General features: G+C 43.1%; 1 protein-coding gene across 1 annotated transcript in view; it reads right to left on the reverse strand.

Annotated features, from left to right (window-relative positions):
- Positions 1-14448: 14448 nt before the first annotated feature.
- Positions 14449-20354, reverse strand: part of znf521 (zinc finger protein 521) — a gene marked incomplete at its 5' end in the record, with an annotated part of 114472 nt that continues 108566 nt past the window's right edge. Inside the window, one exon of the mRNA XM_080837626.1 lies at positions 14449-15291. Within this exon, the coding sequence (XP_080693752.1) occupies positions 15262-15291 (30 nt within the window). The 3' untranslated portion in view covers positions 14449-15261. The remainder of the gene's footprint in view (positions 15292-20354) is intronic.

Here is a 20354-nt window from a genome sequence, read left to right on the forward strand (position 1 = left end):
ATTGACTGCTAATAGCATTTTAAGGGCCAAGCCATCAGCTATCGACTGTAGTCAAGCAGATTCTTGAAAAATGACCTCTAAGAGCTGTGCTCGGACATTTGTGGGTGCTTGAAACAGCAGGTTTGGTGAATGTTTACTAAATCTGGACATTTCTGGATACACAACCTTTATAATCAAAGAGAAAAATAACATGAACAATGCATACATTTTGCAATATATCAAAACTCAGTTTGGACCTGTTATTTTTTCCTTCCCCCTTTAAACTCCATATTTAGTTTCGAAAGTGTCTGAATAGTTTAAATCACCACCATTAAGAACAAATGTCATACATGGAAATAGGAAACATATACCCTTAGATGTGATTGAATAAGGCAACACTAAACTCCTCCTTTCAGACTGTATCCAGACTCTGCTCGACCCATCTAGCTGTACTTGCATGAACTCACCATTAGATGTCACTGTGCATCTTCAACTGCTTGAGTGCATGCAAGACGCATATTGTTTATATGTTTACAGCAAGAAGTCTTCACTTTTCAGAGCAGTTGCAGCAGACCGAATGCATTTGGCAAAGTGGTTATATTTGTACTACTTGTCAATGGTTTCACTAAGATGATTTTTAAAAGTACTTTACTCCTCCCATTTGTTCTGATGAGGTGATCAGTTTTGGAATATCAAATGCCATTATATCAGTGGTCCAAAAATGACAGTGGACTGTATACCGCAAAATATACACCATGTTCATCTCTCTTTGTACCCAATACGGCTTAAGTGAAACAAAACAATTTGGCTTGTTTCTCAAGCGTCAAATCTTGGATTATTTGTGCATGTTCCTGTTTAACACTGCCATGGCAAACAATTCTTTCCACAGTGTATCATTCTGTAGGTTTGCATTTGTGTTCTTCAGTAAGATCCACCACCAACCCCTCCCCCTCACATCCAAACACCAACCCAATGGTTAGCATGTGTTTGGCATGTGTTTAATTGTGTTCGTCATCTTCTGTGCGAGTCAACAGAGGTGTTCCCCAGGGAGGTCAAATAAGCAGTGCCTAATTATGACATCACGTTGGGCTGGCGTGGCTGGCAGATGCCCATGTCCTGGAGGTGACCCGTGCCGCTCACGCTGTTGTCATCGCTCACGTACGCCACTCGATTCTAGGTCAGGTGTCTTATGCAGGGGCACAGCTGCCGGAGCTTTCGTCTGCCTCCGACTCCAGCGTAGCAGCGAGGCTATAATGCAGGCGTCTGACCACAGGTCTGTAAGTCCTAGCCACCTGGGAGACATCATTGTGTGTCCATGCAGTAAGAAGCAAAAAGGGGACACCTGAAATCCTTCAGCATGTGGTCAAGTTATCCGATCTGAATGCTCTCACTGGTTGTTGACCTTTGGTCATGTTTACAAGGCACAGGTAAAAATGCCCATTTTTACTTTCATGAAAGCTATGTTTTTGCTGCCTTGAGCTGCATGTTGAAACTGATCTTGGTTTGTGCCTCTGCCCATGGCATAAGTACCTCCTTTTTGTATGCGTATGGTTTGTATTTGTTTTTCACCTCAGGTAAGGACGGCTAAGCTTACACTTTCCACTGAGTTGTCTTGGTAGTATATGTGTTACCAGTTTCCACTAAATGTGTCTCACATCTCTAGCTCTGACCCAAGTTTCTGCAGTAGTGACCCCACAAGGACTATGCCGGAGACCCCAAACTCTACAGACCCCATTAGTGGAGTGAGAAAGCGACATTCTCTTGGGTGTGTGTGTGTATGTGTATGGGGGGGGTCCAGGACTAAATATTCCCCTTAGTATAGCAGTCAAGAGTGTGCCACTCAGAAGTGAAGCACTGCCAGATAAGGGTAAATCTAGTCCTCGGAATCCGCTCTCCGTTGAGGATTCTGATGGAGAGCGGATATGGACAGGAGGCAATCAAGCCCCAAGGCTGTTCACTGCACCACCAGTTGAAAGGTAAGGCAGAATCAATACTTTGTGTGCTGAATATTAAAACCATACAGATTTTTTAGGTGCTATCTTTTTTTCCCCGCCATGTTCGTCATGTTCTCTCCCATTCATTTTAGTGTGATGCAGAATAAGGATTAAATAACTCAATTCTGAATCCTCTCAGGAGGGTCACAGCGCTCTGCAATTAAACAATTACATTAAATCAGCAAGAGGGTCTACGCATTCACTCACCCTAATTTCAGACATAAATTAAAAATGACTTTAGAGCTGTGACTTTTCACACAACTTTGAGAGTCTGCGTGTGAGGAGCATTTCAGAAGGCAAAGGGAAAGGCATGGCCATGGGATTCAGTGGTAATACAAGCAGCAGACAAGAAAATGTGAACTTGGTGGTGAAGCTAGGGTTCCTTCAGAACCTGTTTGATGAGCAAAAAGTTGACATCCAACCCTGATGGTGATGGTACACACACCACTGAGCGTTTCATCAGATGTCTCTTCACAGTTCAACACACCATTTAACATTTCAATCTCATTTTTACATTTCCTTCCAAAAATGAATGTATAAGCATAGGCATCCCACCAGGCTAACAGCAATTTTGACATTCCCTCTAAATCCCATGATCACGGGGACTTATTTTGATTCAGCAATCTTACTTTCAAATATTTAGTTTTATGTGAATTTACTTTGTCGGATATAAAATTACTACATTACTTGCATTATTCTATACAAAGTTGTCAGTGTCCTTGGTAAATATTCTTGAATTTCTATGCACCTATCAAACGATGTAGAATATGGAAAGTTATAGCATGTATTGATAGTAGAAGTAAACATGAAATCCATGTTTGTTACATAGATTGTGATCAGTCTAATTGCTTGTCAAATAATGTTTAACCTAATGCCTAACCTAATGTTTTAGTCATAGTCTGCATTGCTATCTATGAAGAGAAGGTAATCATGAATGGAACACCAACCGTTTTCCTTAAAACAATTTCATCTCAAATATTAAAATGATTAACTAACTTAAGAAATCTTTTTCCTCGAGCTACGTGCTCAGACAGGAGCGCTATATGGCACATCTAGTCCTCACCTTCACTTTCAGTTATCCTTATGTAGTTGTCCCTTGTATAAATGTCACTGAAGAGTTCCACCAGCTTTTACAAAGCAAGCCAAGGCAACAGTAAATAACTGTACTGTATAACATGCACTGACGCCCCCATGGTCTATGACCATACACAGGCTCATTGATTAGTGGAATTAAACCAGCAAATAGTGCGCGTCAGACTGCTTGTTTTTTAGATTCATTGTACAGACATAAAAGTGCTGGGTTGCATATGTTGTTGCCGTTAGTTTCCTTTCCTGTCTCCAGTATAGTAGTGGCTTCATCTCCCAGCAGTACGCCCTAAGCACCCCACCTCCACACCCACTGGGGTCTCTTCTCATTGATATACTGACAGCAGTTTGGTTCACCCAATATATGCAATGTTCATTGTTATGTTTTCTTGTTTGTTTGTTTGCCCCCTGGATGACTGTGTAGAAAGTTTAGTTTTGGGAATTTTCTGAACTGGCTTCCCAGGGGTCTTATTTACCTAAGGAAGGAAACATATTCAAGTACATTGAATTCATAATTTTATTCAGTCTTCATTCTATATTACAATTAGAGTATGAAGTATTATAATTACCATGCTTCCTCTGTTACCTGGTAGAAATGACAGCAATCATTACACGTGATGTTCAACTCACATATTTATACATTCACGGAACAGCAGAACAGATCACCTAGTGTGTTGTGTCTCTTTAGCCTGTGACCTAATCAGAGAAAATGAATTTACATTTTGACAACCAAAACCATTTTTTTTACCATAGAATCTCACTTAGTGAGAAACAGAACACCCAGATCCCTTCCACACCATTGTCCCAATACATTCACAAGGAGAAATGGCTGTCTGTCTATTTTGGGCCTGATAGCAGCACATCAATCTCCATAGCCACTGGCAGAGCAATTTGTATGTAACGAAAGGCTCATAAAATCCTTGAACTTGGTATGTGCCGTCATGCTATACACAACTCTGATCAGCTAATGGTCGTTGACCACCTAAGGCTACATATTTGTTGCAAAAACCAGAGACAGGTTAACCCATCACTTCTCGTTGTAAAACTGATGCTTCCTGTTGGCTGTTTTGAAGGTTATTGTTACAGGTTGCTTTGATGTGTTTTCTTCAGAGGTTAACAGAGCGCTTTTCACAGAATTCTTCTGGGGTTATTTCTCTCTCTCTCTCTCTCTCTCTCTCTCTCTCTCTCTCTCTCTCTCTCTCTCTCTCTCTCTCTCTCTCTCTCTCTCTCTATCTCTCTTTCTTTCTCTCTTTCTCTCTCTCTCTGTATACACACACATATATATATATATATATATAATACATAGGGCACAAACATGGCAAAACATTTCTCCACAGTCTATGTCCTTGTTTTGTAATGCAACAGTTTTAGATTTGCCTATTCTGTGAATGATGCAAAACAGAATTTTCTGGCCTATGATGTTAACTGTTGATGCTTATTGTTGACAGAAATAACACACATACACACACACACACACACACACACGTGCACACACACACGTGCACACACACACACACAAACACACACACACACACACATACACTCACACACACTCACAAACACACAGACAGTTATCCACGCTATGGGAAAGGAAATTTGTAGAGTAATTGATAAGTTATCGATTACATTTCTATTAATGGGTGAATGGAGCACTTTTCCAGCACAACAATGCGGCTCTCTATCAGCGTCTGTGTTATGCTATAATAATAGGCTTTTCTAATGACATTCCCCCAGTAGCTCCTTGCCTTTACGAGTCTCTGGGGACAGGCGCTACAAAAAGTGATAATTACATGAAATATACATAGAGAATAAAGGGAGCGTGTTTACATAACGCGGCCCATAAATATCTGACTGGGAAGACATTGTTCTCAGGCTCCTTTTAAGCCCATCTCCCAGGGATGCCATTTTAATGACATGATGGTTTAAAGAGATGCTGCTCCGTCTCGTTCCATATTTAATTAACTTTTCCTTTTCTTTGCCGGAGAAAAAGAGAATAAAGCAAAGGGGGATGAAGACAAACACTCGATAGCAGGGAGACAATAACAAATAGCTGCAAGAACAAGGTGGTGGTGGTGGTGGTGGTGGTGGTGGGGGGAGGCATAGAGGAGGGGAACATGAGCAGAGACCTTGTCACGCTGTTGTGAGCTGTTTACAATACACGATATGCAAGAGGGGCGAGGCGGCGGGCTGGGAGAGGAAAGTGAGGGAACAAGGGAGAAAGAGAGAGTGAGTGGAGGAGAGCGAGAGAGAGAGAGAGAGAGAGAGGAGCACAGTTCCCGCGAGACTCCATTATGGAGCATTTCCTGCTTCACCAATAGGCAAGGGGGAGAGAAAATGACAAACTGGCATTAGGAAGCAAAGCGATTACCTAGCACTGTCGAATCAATAAGGGAAAAAACAAACAGCAACAAAATTAAAATACAGAAAAAGTCCCACTGCAGTGACACCGTGGCCCCGTTTGCACTTCCGATTTCTAGTATGTTTGCGACTCATGTTCAACATACCAATGAGAGAGGAGTCTCTGAAATATGAGGATATTTCATTTTCTACCAACCGCAACAAAAGGGCACAGCAAATATGTTGAGAGGTTCGTTTCTGTTGACCAATCAGAGATCGAAATACACATACTACTACTGCAGTGTTAGGGAGATTTTTTTTTAGCTCATAAAAGTATTAAACTGGTTTCAAACTTCTTTTCAGACAGTCTCCTACTCAATATTCGATAAAAAGGAACACCGCCAATGCACCACGAGTAGAGAAAATGTTTATCAAACTTGAAGAAACTATTTAGTTTTGTGATAGCATTACAAGTCATATGTGGTTGCTAAATTGGAAGGGGTAGGTGTAAAAAATAAGACACTATCAACTTTGCATTAAAAACGACATCATTTACAGAATGACTCTTAATGACAACAGTCATAAACAATCCGTAAGGACTCCTTCATGGTTATGACAGGTGTCATGTCAGCCTTGTGCACACCTGAACCACATAAACTCATAGTGCAAAGCCTGGTACCAAGTGGCAACAACTGGTGTGTGTGTGTGTGTGTGTGTGTGGGGGGGGGGGGTTAGGGGGAGCATTTCCCCCCCAAAATATGTCCCTCATGAAATCTCTGTTAATCAACAACACCATCAAAACAGAGAGATAAGTTAACCATTGCAGTGGTAAATATAGCAACAGGATAAATCATGCATTTATGTGGTCCTATTATCTCAAATGCTTAAAAGTTATGCATTTAAACGCTGTAATAGTAAACTCCCAGTACGCCTGTTCACTATCGTGTTTTTACTGACACAAAAAAAAGAGGCATTGAAAGAATTAAAAAAATGAATTTTTCACAGCTTGGTTACTGCGCAGAACAAGAACAGTTTGAGTGTTTTTGATTGCAGTAAATTAGAAGTTGCCATGTTGCAATGTAGCATATAGCCTACGCTATGATATCCTAGTAGCCCACTGGCTTTCCATTTCTGTCTTAAAATGGTGCATTTAGCTGCCAGAATTAAGCACATTTTCCAGGGGAGAGGAAGCCCCCGGACCATGGATGGATTATGAAACCATGGGCCCCTGGGCCTGGACATGTTAAAGCCTCCCCCTTCCTGTGCAAAAAAATGTGCGCTAGCAAAACATTACTTAAATGTAATGACATTTTTTTTTAACAGCACAATAACTAAATTCATCTGTACCTCATCAGGATTGACAGTGCACAAATACACATTTTCTAACACAGTGCAGGTACTCAATCAAAGTCAACAGCAAATGAACAAAGTACACCTCTTTCAACCGCAATTAAGAGATACATAACAGCGACTTCACGCAGAGGCTCTGGCTTAGGGGCCCCCTGAGCTCATGGGCTCCTGGGCCTGGGCCCGGTAGGCCCGTTCGGTAATCCATCCCTGCCCTGGACCCCCCTATAGGTCTGGGCTTAGGCTAATAAGTGTTCCTGCCCCCTCCTCTTTGAAACACTAATATAACATCAAAAGGAATATAAAGATGATACCAAAATTGTTGCCTATAAAAAAAAAGAAATCAAAAGAGTGGTAAATTCCTGCATACTGTTTGTTTTAACTTGTTGTCAGAATACTTGAATTCACTTATTTACAATGTGCTTCTAAAATGCATCTCAAAGAAGGAGGGTGCAATATCAAACCCTTGCCTGGCTTTGATAAGGAGTTCCTCTGCCATACTGAAGCTGTCATTAGCTGTGAAGAGAAAAAAACAAGCTAACTCATTATTTGCAAACACTGCAGCAAGTGCCAACTGATATATCTGTCTTGAGTATACTGCCATTAGGTGTGTTGGTTAATGCAATACTCTTCTCCATGAAATTAAATGAAGCAATGACTGTCTTTACCCTGTCTGAATTGTTTACAGGCAGTTTTATTTGAACATTTACCCTTGGCTAAAACGTGTGATATCGCCTGTGTTAGAAAAATCCTCAGCCTCAGTGATATCAACTGTTTTTACCCATTTTTGCTACCAAATTAAAGCTGTGAAATGTTCAGTTTGAGGCCAACGGTCATTATTTAGACAGACCTATTTAATGCCTTGATTTAATTGACCAATTCAGCACAAGTCTGTAATTACATATTATAATATGGTGGGAGTGATGTTTCTGTGATTGCCTATTGTCTACGTCCTATGTCCTTTCTTAACCAGAAAGGATGTGAAGGAGAATTCAAAAGGACTTAGAAAAAGACAACTACGGTGCTAAGAGAATCAGAGTAGACTTACACTAGGTTACATAATTATGCGATGGAGGATGTTATTGCGTGTTTTTTTTTTAAATGTTGTTAATGAAATGAATTGTGGGACGGTATTCTCTCCTTTCCTTTCATAAAGGATGCTCCAGTGTACCCTATCCTAAAGCAGATAATAAAGGAAGCTTCGTAAGCTTTTAGAGAATTTGACCAGCTCTTATCATGGCCGCCACTTAGTTACTTCTGGGTCATTTCACTCAGTTAAGAATCTTCCTAAGTAAAAAATACAAGTTACCCAGTCCCAGTGTTCGTAACATAGAATGTTCATGTCTCTTTAAGTGTTCGAATTTCGAATGTCTCTATGTTTGTCTATAGTTTCCTGAAGCCTCGCAAAATATCCTGCAGTAATATTCAGAACTCATAGGACCCTAGATCATGTATACCTTCTACTGGCATTGCATTAACTTTTATTTGTTTATAATCACCTTTAATTACAAATTGTTGTGTTTTCGTTAGCTTAGACATAGCCTTTCATACATTTATCCCATGTCAATGTTGAAAAATATCTAATTGCTACCAGGATTCTCATTTTACATTTATGTGCCAAAACTAGAATTTCTCTTGGACCCAAAAGACCTGGTCACATTACCAAGATCAAACCACAGCTGCTGAAAAGTTTTGCCAATTAAAGTGAAACGTTAAACAAAAAAGCTTTAGAACCAATGTCAGCCAACAACTAACATAGCCAAATACAATTTACAGTCCTGAAGACTAAATAGCTAAAGACTATTTCTAAAAAGCTATCTTAAGTAATGCAATCGCTTTTGGCTTGATTACACTTACACTTTATTATGGCTACTTGATGCGGTTGTAGGCGATGACATCATTTTGGAAGTTACCCCTGGCACCTGACAGACACCGTACATTCTCCCACACGCTGGGAAAGAGAAGAGGCGGGGGAGGGGCATTCAGTTGGTTGCAATCCTGAACACTACACCTTTAAGAATCATTGTGGTTGTGAATGTAATACAAAACATTAGTAAAATATCCTTTTTAGGGAGGACCTGACATATTTTGCTGTAAGGTAACAATACATGGCCATATAAATTGTCAATGAATTGCCTCAAATTGCTTCATACACCAGTAAGACTTGACACCAGGGGAGGAACATATGCATTAAATAGGGCCTTCGCTTTGATCCTAACTGGTTAGATTTTCTATGTGTGATACATGCATATGCGTCAATTAGCACCGACTCACTAACGCGCATATATGAAATGATGCCCTTAACTGTAAGAACGCTCTGCTCTAAATGGTTAATTATTTGTCTCTGAGACAAAACACTGTGTGCTGATAATATCCGTTGGCATGATTTCAGACAGGTATTTTCAGTCAAAATGTGAAAGACGCTCCATTCACATTAGTGGCTGTTATATTTATTACATGAGCCATGGGCTGTCATGGCGCCCATCACTCTCCTTTGTCCTCATTTTGTCATCCGAACACACCGGCTTTGGGAGGCATGAGGGTTCGTTTCTACCCCAAAGAGATTGTAAATTCATTGCTTACTATTTAATTCAGTTTGGAGAGGGAGAGAAATCTATCCCTCCTGTTCCCATTCCTGCTCTGGTTCTGTCTCTGGTGGATCCGGGCAATGACTGGGGTTAGTGTGAGGTGGGGTGGGTGATGGGTGGTGAGAGGGGGAGTGTGTGTGCGTGTGTGTGTGTGTGTGTGTGTGTGTGTGTGTGTGTGTGTGGGGGGGGGGGGGGGGTGTGTGAGTGTGTGTGTGTGTGGGGGGGGGGGGGGGGTGTGTGTGTGAGTGTGTGTGTGTGTGTGTGTGTGTGTGTGTGTGTGTGTGTGTGTGTGTGTGTGTGTGTTTATTTTACCCAGACATAGCTGCACAGAGAGGGTGTGGGATGGGGGGGGGGGGGGGGGGGGAATCAGCTACAGTATGCATTGCGGTGCTTACAGGTGATACATTATTGGCCTTCAAGGAGGAGAACGTGAATACAGAAAAAAAGTGGAGCGTAGTCCAACTTCTGCGTTGGTGAAGCTGTGTGTTTGTGATCTTGCGTATTTGTGATAAAGTGTGGGGGTGGATGTGTGCACTGTTGCCAGGTTTCTCTGAAACTCCTCCAAGACCTGAAGGCAGTATTCACAGCTCGGCACTTTCTTTCCCTCCAATTATCACCTGAGACTTTTTGTCTTTGTGTCGGCTTGAAGAAGTTCCAACACACTTAAATATAACACATGCACACATGCTGTGCTCCAAGTGTTACTTTGTCAAGTTGTGCATGACTTTGTTTTCATTCTGACCAGCTACTTGTTGTTGATCCTTTATAGTTGTTTATCATCCTTACTTTCTGTTCATAATCAGTTTGATATAAAAAAAATATGTGGTCATACTCACTCATACTATTCCTTCAATTCCCTGTAGAACACAAATGTATTTATACAGAAATACTATACTATCTCTGTACTTTTAATACAAACATTAGTATATGTTATATATTCAGGCAGTTAACCCAATATGTAGTCAGAACATGGGAAACAGCACATAATGTTTCCACACTGACAAATGTACAGAGAGTGAGGCAGAGACCGCCATTTTACTGAGAGCAGTATGGGCCCACTGCCATTGGCCTAAAAGATGGCGCCCACCTTGGGACCAGCGGTGTGAGATATTGGGTTACCCCAGACAGTCCCAGTGGACGCTCTGGCCAAATGGATCTGGATCCCATGCCTCAGTGCACATATTGAATGCCATAAGAGGTCTCCCAGGTCCCTTCAGTGGGAGGAACACTCAACCGAATTGTGGTGAGATTTCACAAAACCAAATTCTCCTGCGAGATAGACAAACTAAAAAAAAATAAGAGACAAAAAAGTGCAAAACTGCAAGGACAAAACAATGCTGAGGACAAAGTACATTGTACACATTTTTGAGGAGACTGGTCTGAGTGAATTTATGATTGGCTTGAGTTCAGGTGAACACAAAATAAATATGTTTTGGGCTCCTTGATCTAAGGTTGAGAACACTTGAGAGGAATAGTGGGTTGTTTTTCAGACAAAGTTGGCAGGACAGTTTTAATGAGGTTGTCTGTTATGAGCAAGCACAGTATATGCACTTAAAATCCACTAGCCACCATATTAGGAGCTTTAATGGACAGTAGTCACTACTGTCAAATACAAAAAGTGATTGCAAATGACTTTGAAGCACGAGTATGAAGTATGTTTGATGAAAGGGTCAAACAAACAAAAGCAATAGTGCAGCAGCTAGCAATATGTTTAACTTAAGTTCTTCCTCTGTCTAAGGAGAGAGATACTGTACATGCAGAGCCGCAGTGGTGGTGAGGCTTGGGGAGAAGACAGTATTGCTGAGAATCACAAACCCACTTTTCCAGTCTTGTATACATGTGTATACATAAAGACCCATCAATGCTACAGAACAAGTGAGTGAGTCTGTATTTATGATTGCATGTGGACAGCCGAGTGTAGGGGGTTACGGCACCGCCGGGGATTAGCCTCGGCAAAGACACCTTTGTGCAAGCCGTGCGGTCAGGCTCACGCTGTCAGAGACGGGCAGGGGTGTGTGTAATTATAACACTTTAAACACACCCCTGAGAGCAGCCATGCCAAAGAGCCCCTCTACACCCCTCCCCATGCCACCATCTCACCCCCACCTTCCCAACAATTTCACATTCTTGGGTGGCACACAAAGCACACTACTTTCTATTCGTCCGTGTGCGTTTTTGCACTGCACTGGTGAGGTTGGCTGAGAGAAACATGGGGGGTGGGGTGGGGGTTTGGGCGGGGAGGGGGGGGATTGGGGGGGGCTGCGGTTAGGTCCATGATGCCTTTTGCGAGCAAATTTAATTAAATCACAAATATGAGCAGGAGGCCACCACCCGATTTAATGTAATGGATGGTCTGGGCCAGTCCTGCTCTGGCAGTGCTGTGTTCTGGACTGGTTCAAATGCCCTTGAAGCTTATTAAAAGTGCCTGGCAGTGGGAGATGCTTTCTGCGTTGTTGCCGGGCTGCCAAGCCCACATTCTGTCTAATGGTTAGAATGGGGATGGATGGAATCGCACCACTTCTGATTTGTACATACCATCCCTGCTTTATTAATGTGTACATCCAGCTAATTTTCCAGCAGATTTTCCCTGTCAGCAGTGTGCAGTTAACACCAAACAAATAATGAAGCTGGTAATGGCGACTTTAAAAAACAAAGTGTTCAAGAATGTAACCAGCACTGCGTCACTTTGCAAATGGCCTCACAAGACATACAACAAGATAACAAAACCTTGATGAGAGACATTTGAATTAGGCTACTGTTTAAATGGCTGCTGGTAAGGTCTCAGATTTGGGCTCTGCAGCTTACCCTACCAACTGTTTCTGCACACAGTTATTTCCTTGACTAATAATAGTTATTCTATGCTCATTCTAGTTGGTGAAAATAGAACAGATGTACTTTGTTTCAATCTACAACAGATGAACTCGTCAAACATGCTCTTTCCAGCATATAATTACACATTTTAGTCTCTGACCTACGAACACTAAAACAAACTGCATTTTAGCTCAATCACAAAATGAGGTTTAATAAGCACACAACAAAGCCAGAACGTAATCTCTATACATAGGCCTAATTATCTGAGGATGTAATTAAGAAAATGTCACGCTTTGTGTTTATTTCCATCAGGTGAGTGATGAACACTCTAGTTACCTAGTTACCTTTATCAAGCAGATGAAGAAACTACTGGGGAATATGAAGTACAGATGTGTCTTTACGTGTATATAAATAATTTCTATAAAGTTTGTAAGAAAACATTTTGGTGAGTAAATTGGTTGACAAGTAACACTAAATACAGATCTTAAGCATACATAGTTTGCCTCAAGCACACCAACACTCAAACACTTGGCCATACTGTGCAGTACGTTAACCTTTGCATTGAAATATTTAAACTGTGAAAAGGTCTAGTTTTGCAATCTCCCAAATGACAATATAGTAAAGCAGATTTTTATGTCATTGATATTTCTGGGAATGTGAGAAAGACACGTGTTTGTTTAACAAGGTAACACTCTGTAGAATATTTTTTTTTCAAATAGATCTTCTGTGGTGATTTCAGAATGGTTTTAGTTTTCTCTCATCACAATTGGACTTGTTCTGACTTCACTACTTAGCTGAAATCATAGCATTTATTTTAACAGAACATCTTCAATTCATATTTTATGAATAATTGAATGACTACAACATCTTAACAATCCCTGGACCACATCCTACAACTGTTCAACACCATAAGTCTAATGTAGGCTACTTTTAATAGGGTCAGTTTGTGCTGTTTGTCGACTGTTGTGTTTGGGGCAATCCGCTTTTTCCCAACCCACAAATATAAAGCTCAATTAGATCCAGTCACATTTACACAGATCAGACAGGAGGCTTTGGGGAGTGGTTTTGGGATGAGAGTGGGAGCGATTTGAACAATTACACAATACACATTTGCATAATGTTTGATGTGTCCTTGAATGTCATCATTTTTTATGAGCTACTGATGGTCAGTCTGTTATGGGGCTAATTCTGCTTTGGTCTGGTGTATGTAATTATTATTGAGTCGAATATGTGTGCTGATACTGATTAAGGTATCAGAGCTTTAACCCTCTATGCCCCAATAGAATTATACAACAATGCTCCAGAGATTTACGATAGCAAAAGGCAATCTGGCAAACATTTTAACTACTTAAAGCTAAAAAAAACGATTGAAAAGTGTAAATTATTAATTTGTTTCAATATAAAGATCAGATGATTTACTGTAGGATGAAAGCAAGCTAACGAGCCACCCTGTTACATTTCATGCAAGAAGGGAGCTACCATTGGGCCACTTATGTTGATGTTATTGCTTCACATATCAGCCAAAGTGGCCCCGGCCGACGGGTTGAGCCCTTGACGGTGACTCAAGAAACTTAAAATATCGTGAATTATTTTCATTGACACAAATCCCTTTTTTACTCACACTTTATTGTTAAGTGTCAATATCATTCACATGTCAAAATATAGTGTGTAAAGCGATGTTTTCATACACAGACAGTAATAGAAATATAATGGCCTTATTCTCTCTCTCTCTCTGTCTCTCTTTCTCTCTTTCACACACAAACAAGCACGGGTCTTGGGACTGCAAAGCCATTTCATCATACAGTTTTAATATTTTCATCACATGTGCAACACAAAAAAGGAGGTCTGTCAAATTCAGATCTCAGTTCATATTTGTACATGACATTTTTTTAATTAACACCAGAGGTTTCGGTTCATGATACATTTTGTTTCACCAGAGTCTTTCAGTTGAGGTGGCAGAAGTCTTCTCTCAAGACAGTAATGACATTTTTTTTTCCCAACAAGAACGTCCAAGCATGAAAGTTTCATACAAAAGTGCATCTCAGGTTCAATGAATGTAAAACTGGTATAGAAGGGAACTTATGGGTGTTTGTGGGTCTGGGTTAAGGGATACTGTACAGACTATAGAACAATGCCTTTCACCTGCCTCTATGACGCAACGGATCGGACATAAAATGAGTCAAAGGTAGGGCTGCTTCAGGGAGAGTAGGGGACAAGCCTCTGTGACCTCCCGTTGAGAAAGACTGAACTGAAAGGAGATCATTACCCCCCCACCCCCCCACCCCCATTGTGATATACTGATATAATAAAGATGAAAGGAAACTTCCAGACAATCCAGACTTCGGGCCAAACAGTAAACATTAATAACAGAAATATACAGGTTTGTTCAGAGAAGCAGACATTTCTGCCATGCTAGTGGTAACTGCTCTGAGGATTGGCAGGGGCTATTCTCTCCCAGAGATGGCCCTCTTCTCCCCTCCCCCCACTGAGTCACTGGGTTTGCATATATCAGAATGCTGTTTCGTTTTATTTTCTGTACATTGACAGACCACGCATGAATGATCCACGCGCCTCAGCTTGCCCTGTAAACTGAGGTGACTGTGAAAAGTTGTGAAATGTAATTCACAAAATGGCAGGCTTCAGTTTGCTGGTGATCGAGCATTCCATCTCTGCGAGGTTCAGAGGCAAGCTTAGAGCGGCCGTAGAGAGCCGTAACTACACAACTGTGTCCACCATGACTGGTCCTGATGTCTGTTTCATATACTGTTTCATCTTCATACTGTTTCATTTCAATGGCCATGTTTCGTTCATTTTATTTCATTTTTTTGTAAGAAATACTTTTTTACACTGGCAAATGCAAGACTGCTTGATAGCTGAAGAATAGCAACACATAAAGAACATTATTTACACGTTAGCCAGTTACTGAACATTACAATTCACAAAAACCTTGGGTCATGTGTCTTTTTTAGTTTTTTTTGTTTTTCACTTTTGTGGAAAAACAATCTGTTACTGAAACTGGAGTTCAGTGCAAAAATGGACAGAACCACATGGATCGTCGTCATCCTCCGATGGAGTTGCCTGTGATTGTGGCGTTGGCAGAGGGGGGCACCATCACCTTGTTAACTGCTGTGTTGGCTCAGTGTGTGGTTCTACAAGAGAAAGAAATAGGGGTGGGGGAGGAAGAGAGAGGGAGATAGAGAGAGAGTGGGGGAGAAAGAGAGAGAGAGAATGAGTGGGGGAGAAAGAGAGAGAGAGAGAGAGATTTATTCGACATTGATTCTTGCATGTCAGATTACAATGAAATCAATAGAACAATCACACTCAGTGTTTATCAATGTGTTTAATGTTAAAAAAAGCCACTGTAATGCTTCAGATATTTTCAGTCATCTGAGGTTTGAAATAATATGAGGAAATACAAAACCCCATTGACATGTCTCTCCCAAGAAGCAGAACCATTGTGGCAAGTGTCACATTCCCTGATACTTCCATTTTCAACATCCAATTAACCAGGGAAGGTGTCATATTTGCATCGCGATCAATAGACTGTTGTGCTTGCCGGGGTTTGGGCACGGTTAAATCTTCGGCGCGCGCGAGGACACGCCAACGCTGACACCCAGTGACATCTCAATCCACAGGAATACGCCACGCGATCAATGGCTGTGACCATGACAACCATTCATAGAGAAGGCAACAGAAGGGAAAGGGATGTCATCAACCCCATCATACAGAGTGTCAGAGGAGACTTCCCAGATGATGGAGTTGGGCAGGGTTCAAGAATGGGGCTGGGTATTTTCATCCAGATGGGATAAATGACAAGAGCTCAGGTATATCAATTATTGGAAATGGCCATGTCTGCTTAACTGGGTTAATGGCTTTAGCCATAAATACAATGGCAAAATAAACAGTGTGACTACTTTGTTAAGTACCTGAGATTCTGTTGTCCCTGATCTATCATTTAAACGTGTGTTTTTTGTTTTGTCTGTAATCCTCAGATGTGTTCCTTCAATAGTGTTATTTATTATTCCGGCGTTACTGCTTATTGAAAGTATTTTCCCTCTATATGAGCAAATTATGTTTAGCAAAACCCTGTTTGAATAAATCTGATTTATTTTAATGTTAATGTGATGAAAAGACCAAAATGTCTGAGTTGAGTTTTCATCAAAAATATGCAAAGGCCTTGGAGAACAAAATCAAAGGAATAAAATGCTCCCACAGACACAAAACTCAAGGGCCTCATACACCTGTGTACTCACACACACACACACGCACACACACACACACACACACACACACACAGACACAGCCACACACACACACACACACACACACACACAGTGATGAGCATGGCAGTGGCAGAAGAACAGTGCCAGACTGAGGTTCTTTAAAGGGGAGCGTGGACCAGGGGGTGTGTAACTGGTGTCCCTGGTGGGCAAAATCCAGGTCATCTTTTGAAGTGACTGCTAATCCCTTTAATGCAAACTACATGCCCCACTTGCTGCGCTCTGTTAAAAACATGGCCTTGGACTCTGGAAACTGGCATGGACTAAGCACACCTGTCATTGGACCACATCATCAGAGTGTGCCTCACGTATAAACAACGGCACGAGGACGCCCACGGCCACCTCAGACAACCTTAAGTACAAGCACGTGCGCATGTGTGTGTGTGTGGGGGTGTGTTTGTGTGTGTGTTCATGGACTTCAACACAAACATGTAACCTCTCGCAGGCATTCCCGGCCAGACACACACCTAAAATCAAACAGAACCACTCCAAATTGGACTCTGCCATTCACATCCATCAACTCTGACTGTCAACCTTTTGTTACTCTACACCATTCTTTCTCCACCACGAGAGTCCTCCTGTGTTGGGGGCCTAGACTGTCTCATTCTCCACTCCTTCTCCACCCGACAAAGCGTTTAAACACCCATCAATTCTGCCTTTGGGAGCGTGGATTCCTGCCCGACAGGTGTGGTTTACGGGCGATTTAAAGCGGGGGACGGAGCTGTGCTTCAGTGACAGGGCGCCTAGACGGCACCCCTGTGCAGTGAAGCACCAGGCAGCATCTCCCTCCTTTTAAGCCCGATCAGTCCTGGCTAAGATGGAGCTCCTTTAAGTGAGTGAGGGAGGAGGGGTGGAGTGTGTGTGTGTATGTGTGGGCGGGGGAGAGTGTGTGTGTGTGTGTGTGTGTGTGTGTGTGTGGGGGGGGGGGTGATGATGGTGTTGGGAGGCTGGGGGAAGAGGGGGGGCTCCCTTGGGGAGACACCCCCTCCTTTCTGGTGAAGACATCCGTGGCGTTGCCGGGGAGGGACAGGAGCACGGCAACCTTATTAATGAATGCGGGCCATTACCCGTCAGCCTGGCTCCACCGAGGCTCCCACCGGCCCCTGCTGTACGTGACTTCAAATGGCAGGATATTGACACGGAGCGCCGCAAAGTGAGTATGTGTCTGTGTCTGTGGTGTGTGTGTGTGTGTGTGTGAGAGAGAGACAGAGAGAGAGAGTGTGTCTCACTGTGTGTGTGTGTGTGTGTGTGTGTGTGTGTGTGTGAGAGAGAGAGACAGAGAGAGAGAGTGTGTCTCACTGTGTGTGTGTGTGTGTGTGTCTGTGTCTTTGCAGGCACCCCAAAGGAATGTGACTCCTTGGATATGAATGTAGGGCTCGTAACAGCTATTAGAGGGGAAAATAAAGCCCCCGGGGAGAAGCTGGGCCCTGGCTGACACAAACTGCAGTCTACCTTTTCCCTTAAACATGTGAGGAGTTTTCTCACTCAAGGCATTCTCAAGGACAGTGTTAAACGACTCCACCGCCAGCCAATGCAAGCTGAGGGAAGGGAGAGGGGAAAAAAAGTGCAAGAAAAGAAGAAAACTGAGGATAAAAAAAAGGAGGAGAGAAAAAAAAGCTAACAAAGCTTTTGTCACCGCCATTCTCGAGCTCTGTCCTATAGGTGGAGTAATGCTTGAAGCTTCCTGTCTCCAAATTAAATGGAATATTGCTGATATAATATCATGTATTCTTTTTATTATTTGATCAGAGTACTTGATGATCTCATTATCAGTGTCTGCCAGTGTCAACACACAGTCCTGGAGCCAGACGTGCGTAATATAACATCCACCCACAAATGTCTCCGCTCTGATTCTGTTAACTAAGTTGGCAAATTGAAAAAGGATGATTATACGAAAACACAAAAATTGAAAAACAATACCAAAATTACATTAATCTTAGGAATGTAGGTGGGACCTTAATTCGTATCACATACATTGGACCTCCCTGATGGTAGCACATCCAAACCATAAGCACACCATCTTTTATTCTCCCCAACACCTTGGATGGAGACAGTGGTTGACAGCAAATACTGGCGATGTGAGATATTTTCTACAATCACAGAAACGGACAGTCTAGAAGTATCTACCAGGATCCATCGTTAGGGCTGACTAGTGTCTTTGTGGATTCTTGCTGCTGCACCTTATGCTCACTGCCCACCTGTGTTTCTGGTGGCACCCCACTGACAAGCAAGAGCAAACCGACTCCAGATGTTCTCACATCAAGGGTAAGACGGGAACCCCTGCTTTGTTTGACCCCCCCCCCCCCCCCCCCATCCCAAGCCCCCCCCCCCCTCCATCCCACACACTGCTTGTCAGACACTCTGGTGAAGACAGTCTGCTGTCACCGCCTCAGAGAAATAGGCCAGTCCGTCTCCACATGCGCTCGCTGTGTGGACTGTGCTCTCCTGGTTGGGGCGGGCGTTCCTGACCTGGTCAAAGGCCGCGTTCCTGGCTGTGCTTTCCAAGCGCCGCGCTTCCCAGCATGCTCTCCTTTCATCTGACTTGGCTTCCTCTGCTCGCTTCGCCGTCCCACGCTGCTCGCTAACACGCCGAGAAGCTCGGGCCAGGTAAAGCTTTTGCAGTCGATTCTCCACTAAATTAGGTTTGCTCTGATCAATAGCAGCGCCCCTAACCCACCCCCCCACCCCCCCGCCCCCCCCCCAAAGCCCATACAATCCCACCCGTCCCACCCCTCCACCTGGTTCACCCCACGCCCCCCCACTCAACCACCTGCAGGGGGCGCTTCTTCTGCTTTTGTTGGCGCTTTGCCACGTTTACCCCTTGGCTTTCATCTCATTACATCAGATTGCTGCAACGCATGCTGCACCCCCGACTCCCCCCACCTCATCAACTCATCCCACCAACACACACACACACACACACTCACATAGGAACTCTCTCTCTCACACACACACACACACACATAGGCACTCTCTCTCTCACACACACACACACAGGCACACACACACACACACATAGGCACTCTCTCTCTCTCACACACACACACACACACACACAGGCACACACACTCACACACTCCCTCTTTCTCTCTTTCAACACAGAAACACACACACACACACTAAACACAGTGGTGCACAAAACAAGCCCAAGGGTTTGGGAGTAAGAGTGGAGCAAAGCCTAGCAGGGGTCCTGTGCGCTCCATGCAAACAGGTGCAACACGCATAAGGAGAGTCAACACACTGTGCAACAAATACCCGAGCCAGAGCGCGGCGAGGGATGCCGAGCGGGAGAGAGTGAATGTGGGAGGGAGAGAGTGTGCGCACAGGTAGTCCGGTGTGATTTATTACCGAATCACTCTTTTTGTCACTTCCCATTTCTCTGGCGCGTATCGATATTGCCAGCGATAGATCGGAGAACGTTTCTGGGCCAGCAGAAGTGCTGTGTCTCTGTTCCAGAGCGACATTACAGCTCGCCGTTTCATTTTTAACACCGCCGCGCAAACTCATCCTACTCTCTTCCCCGTTCAGCGGTCTGGCCCAGCACACACGATGCTGTGCACAACAACCAAAGCAGGAGGCCAGGAAAAGAAATTCAAGAAATCGTGGGGGGAAGAGCGAGACAAATAAATGAGAAACAGAGGAGGGATAAACACCAAGGCCAGTTCCTGTAGGTGTGAATATGATCACTGAAGCATCTTCTTCTCTTTGCATGTATGACCGTTACAGCTAGTTCTGTCTGTATCTTCCCTGTGCTCTGTTCACACGACTGACAGTGACAGAGGATTGTTAGGACTCTTAGCATTAAAAGGCTTGCTGCCACGCAGAAATGCAACACATGGAACCATGTTCCTGTAGGCATGATCCTGAAACACTTTCTTTTCACTCCAGACATCCAAGGTCTGGGCTTTCCAGGCATCTAGTTCTGTCTGTAT

The sequence above is a fragment of the Sprattus sprattus genome (genome assembly GCF_963457725.1).
Source record: "Sprattus sprattus genome assembly, chromosome: 4".
Classification (NCBI taxonomy): Eukaryota; Metazoa; Chordata; class Actinopteri; order Clupeiformes; family Clupeidae; genus Sprattus; species Sprattus sprattus.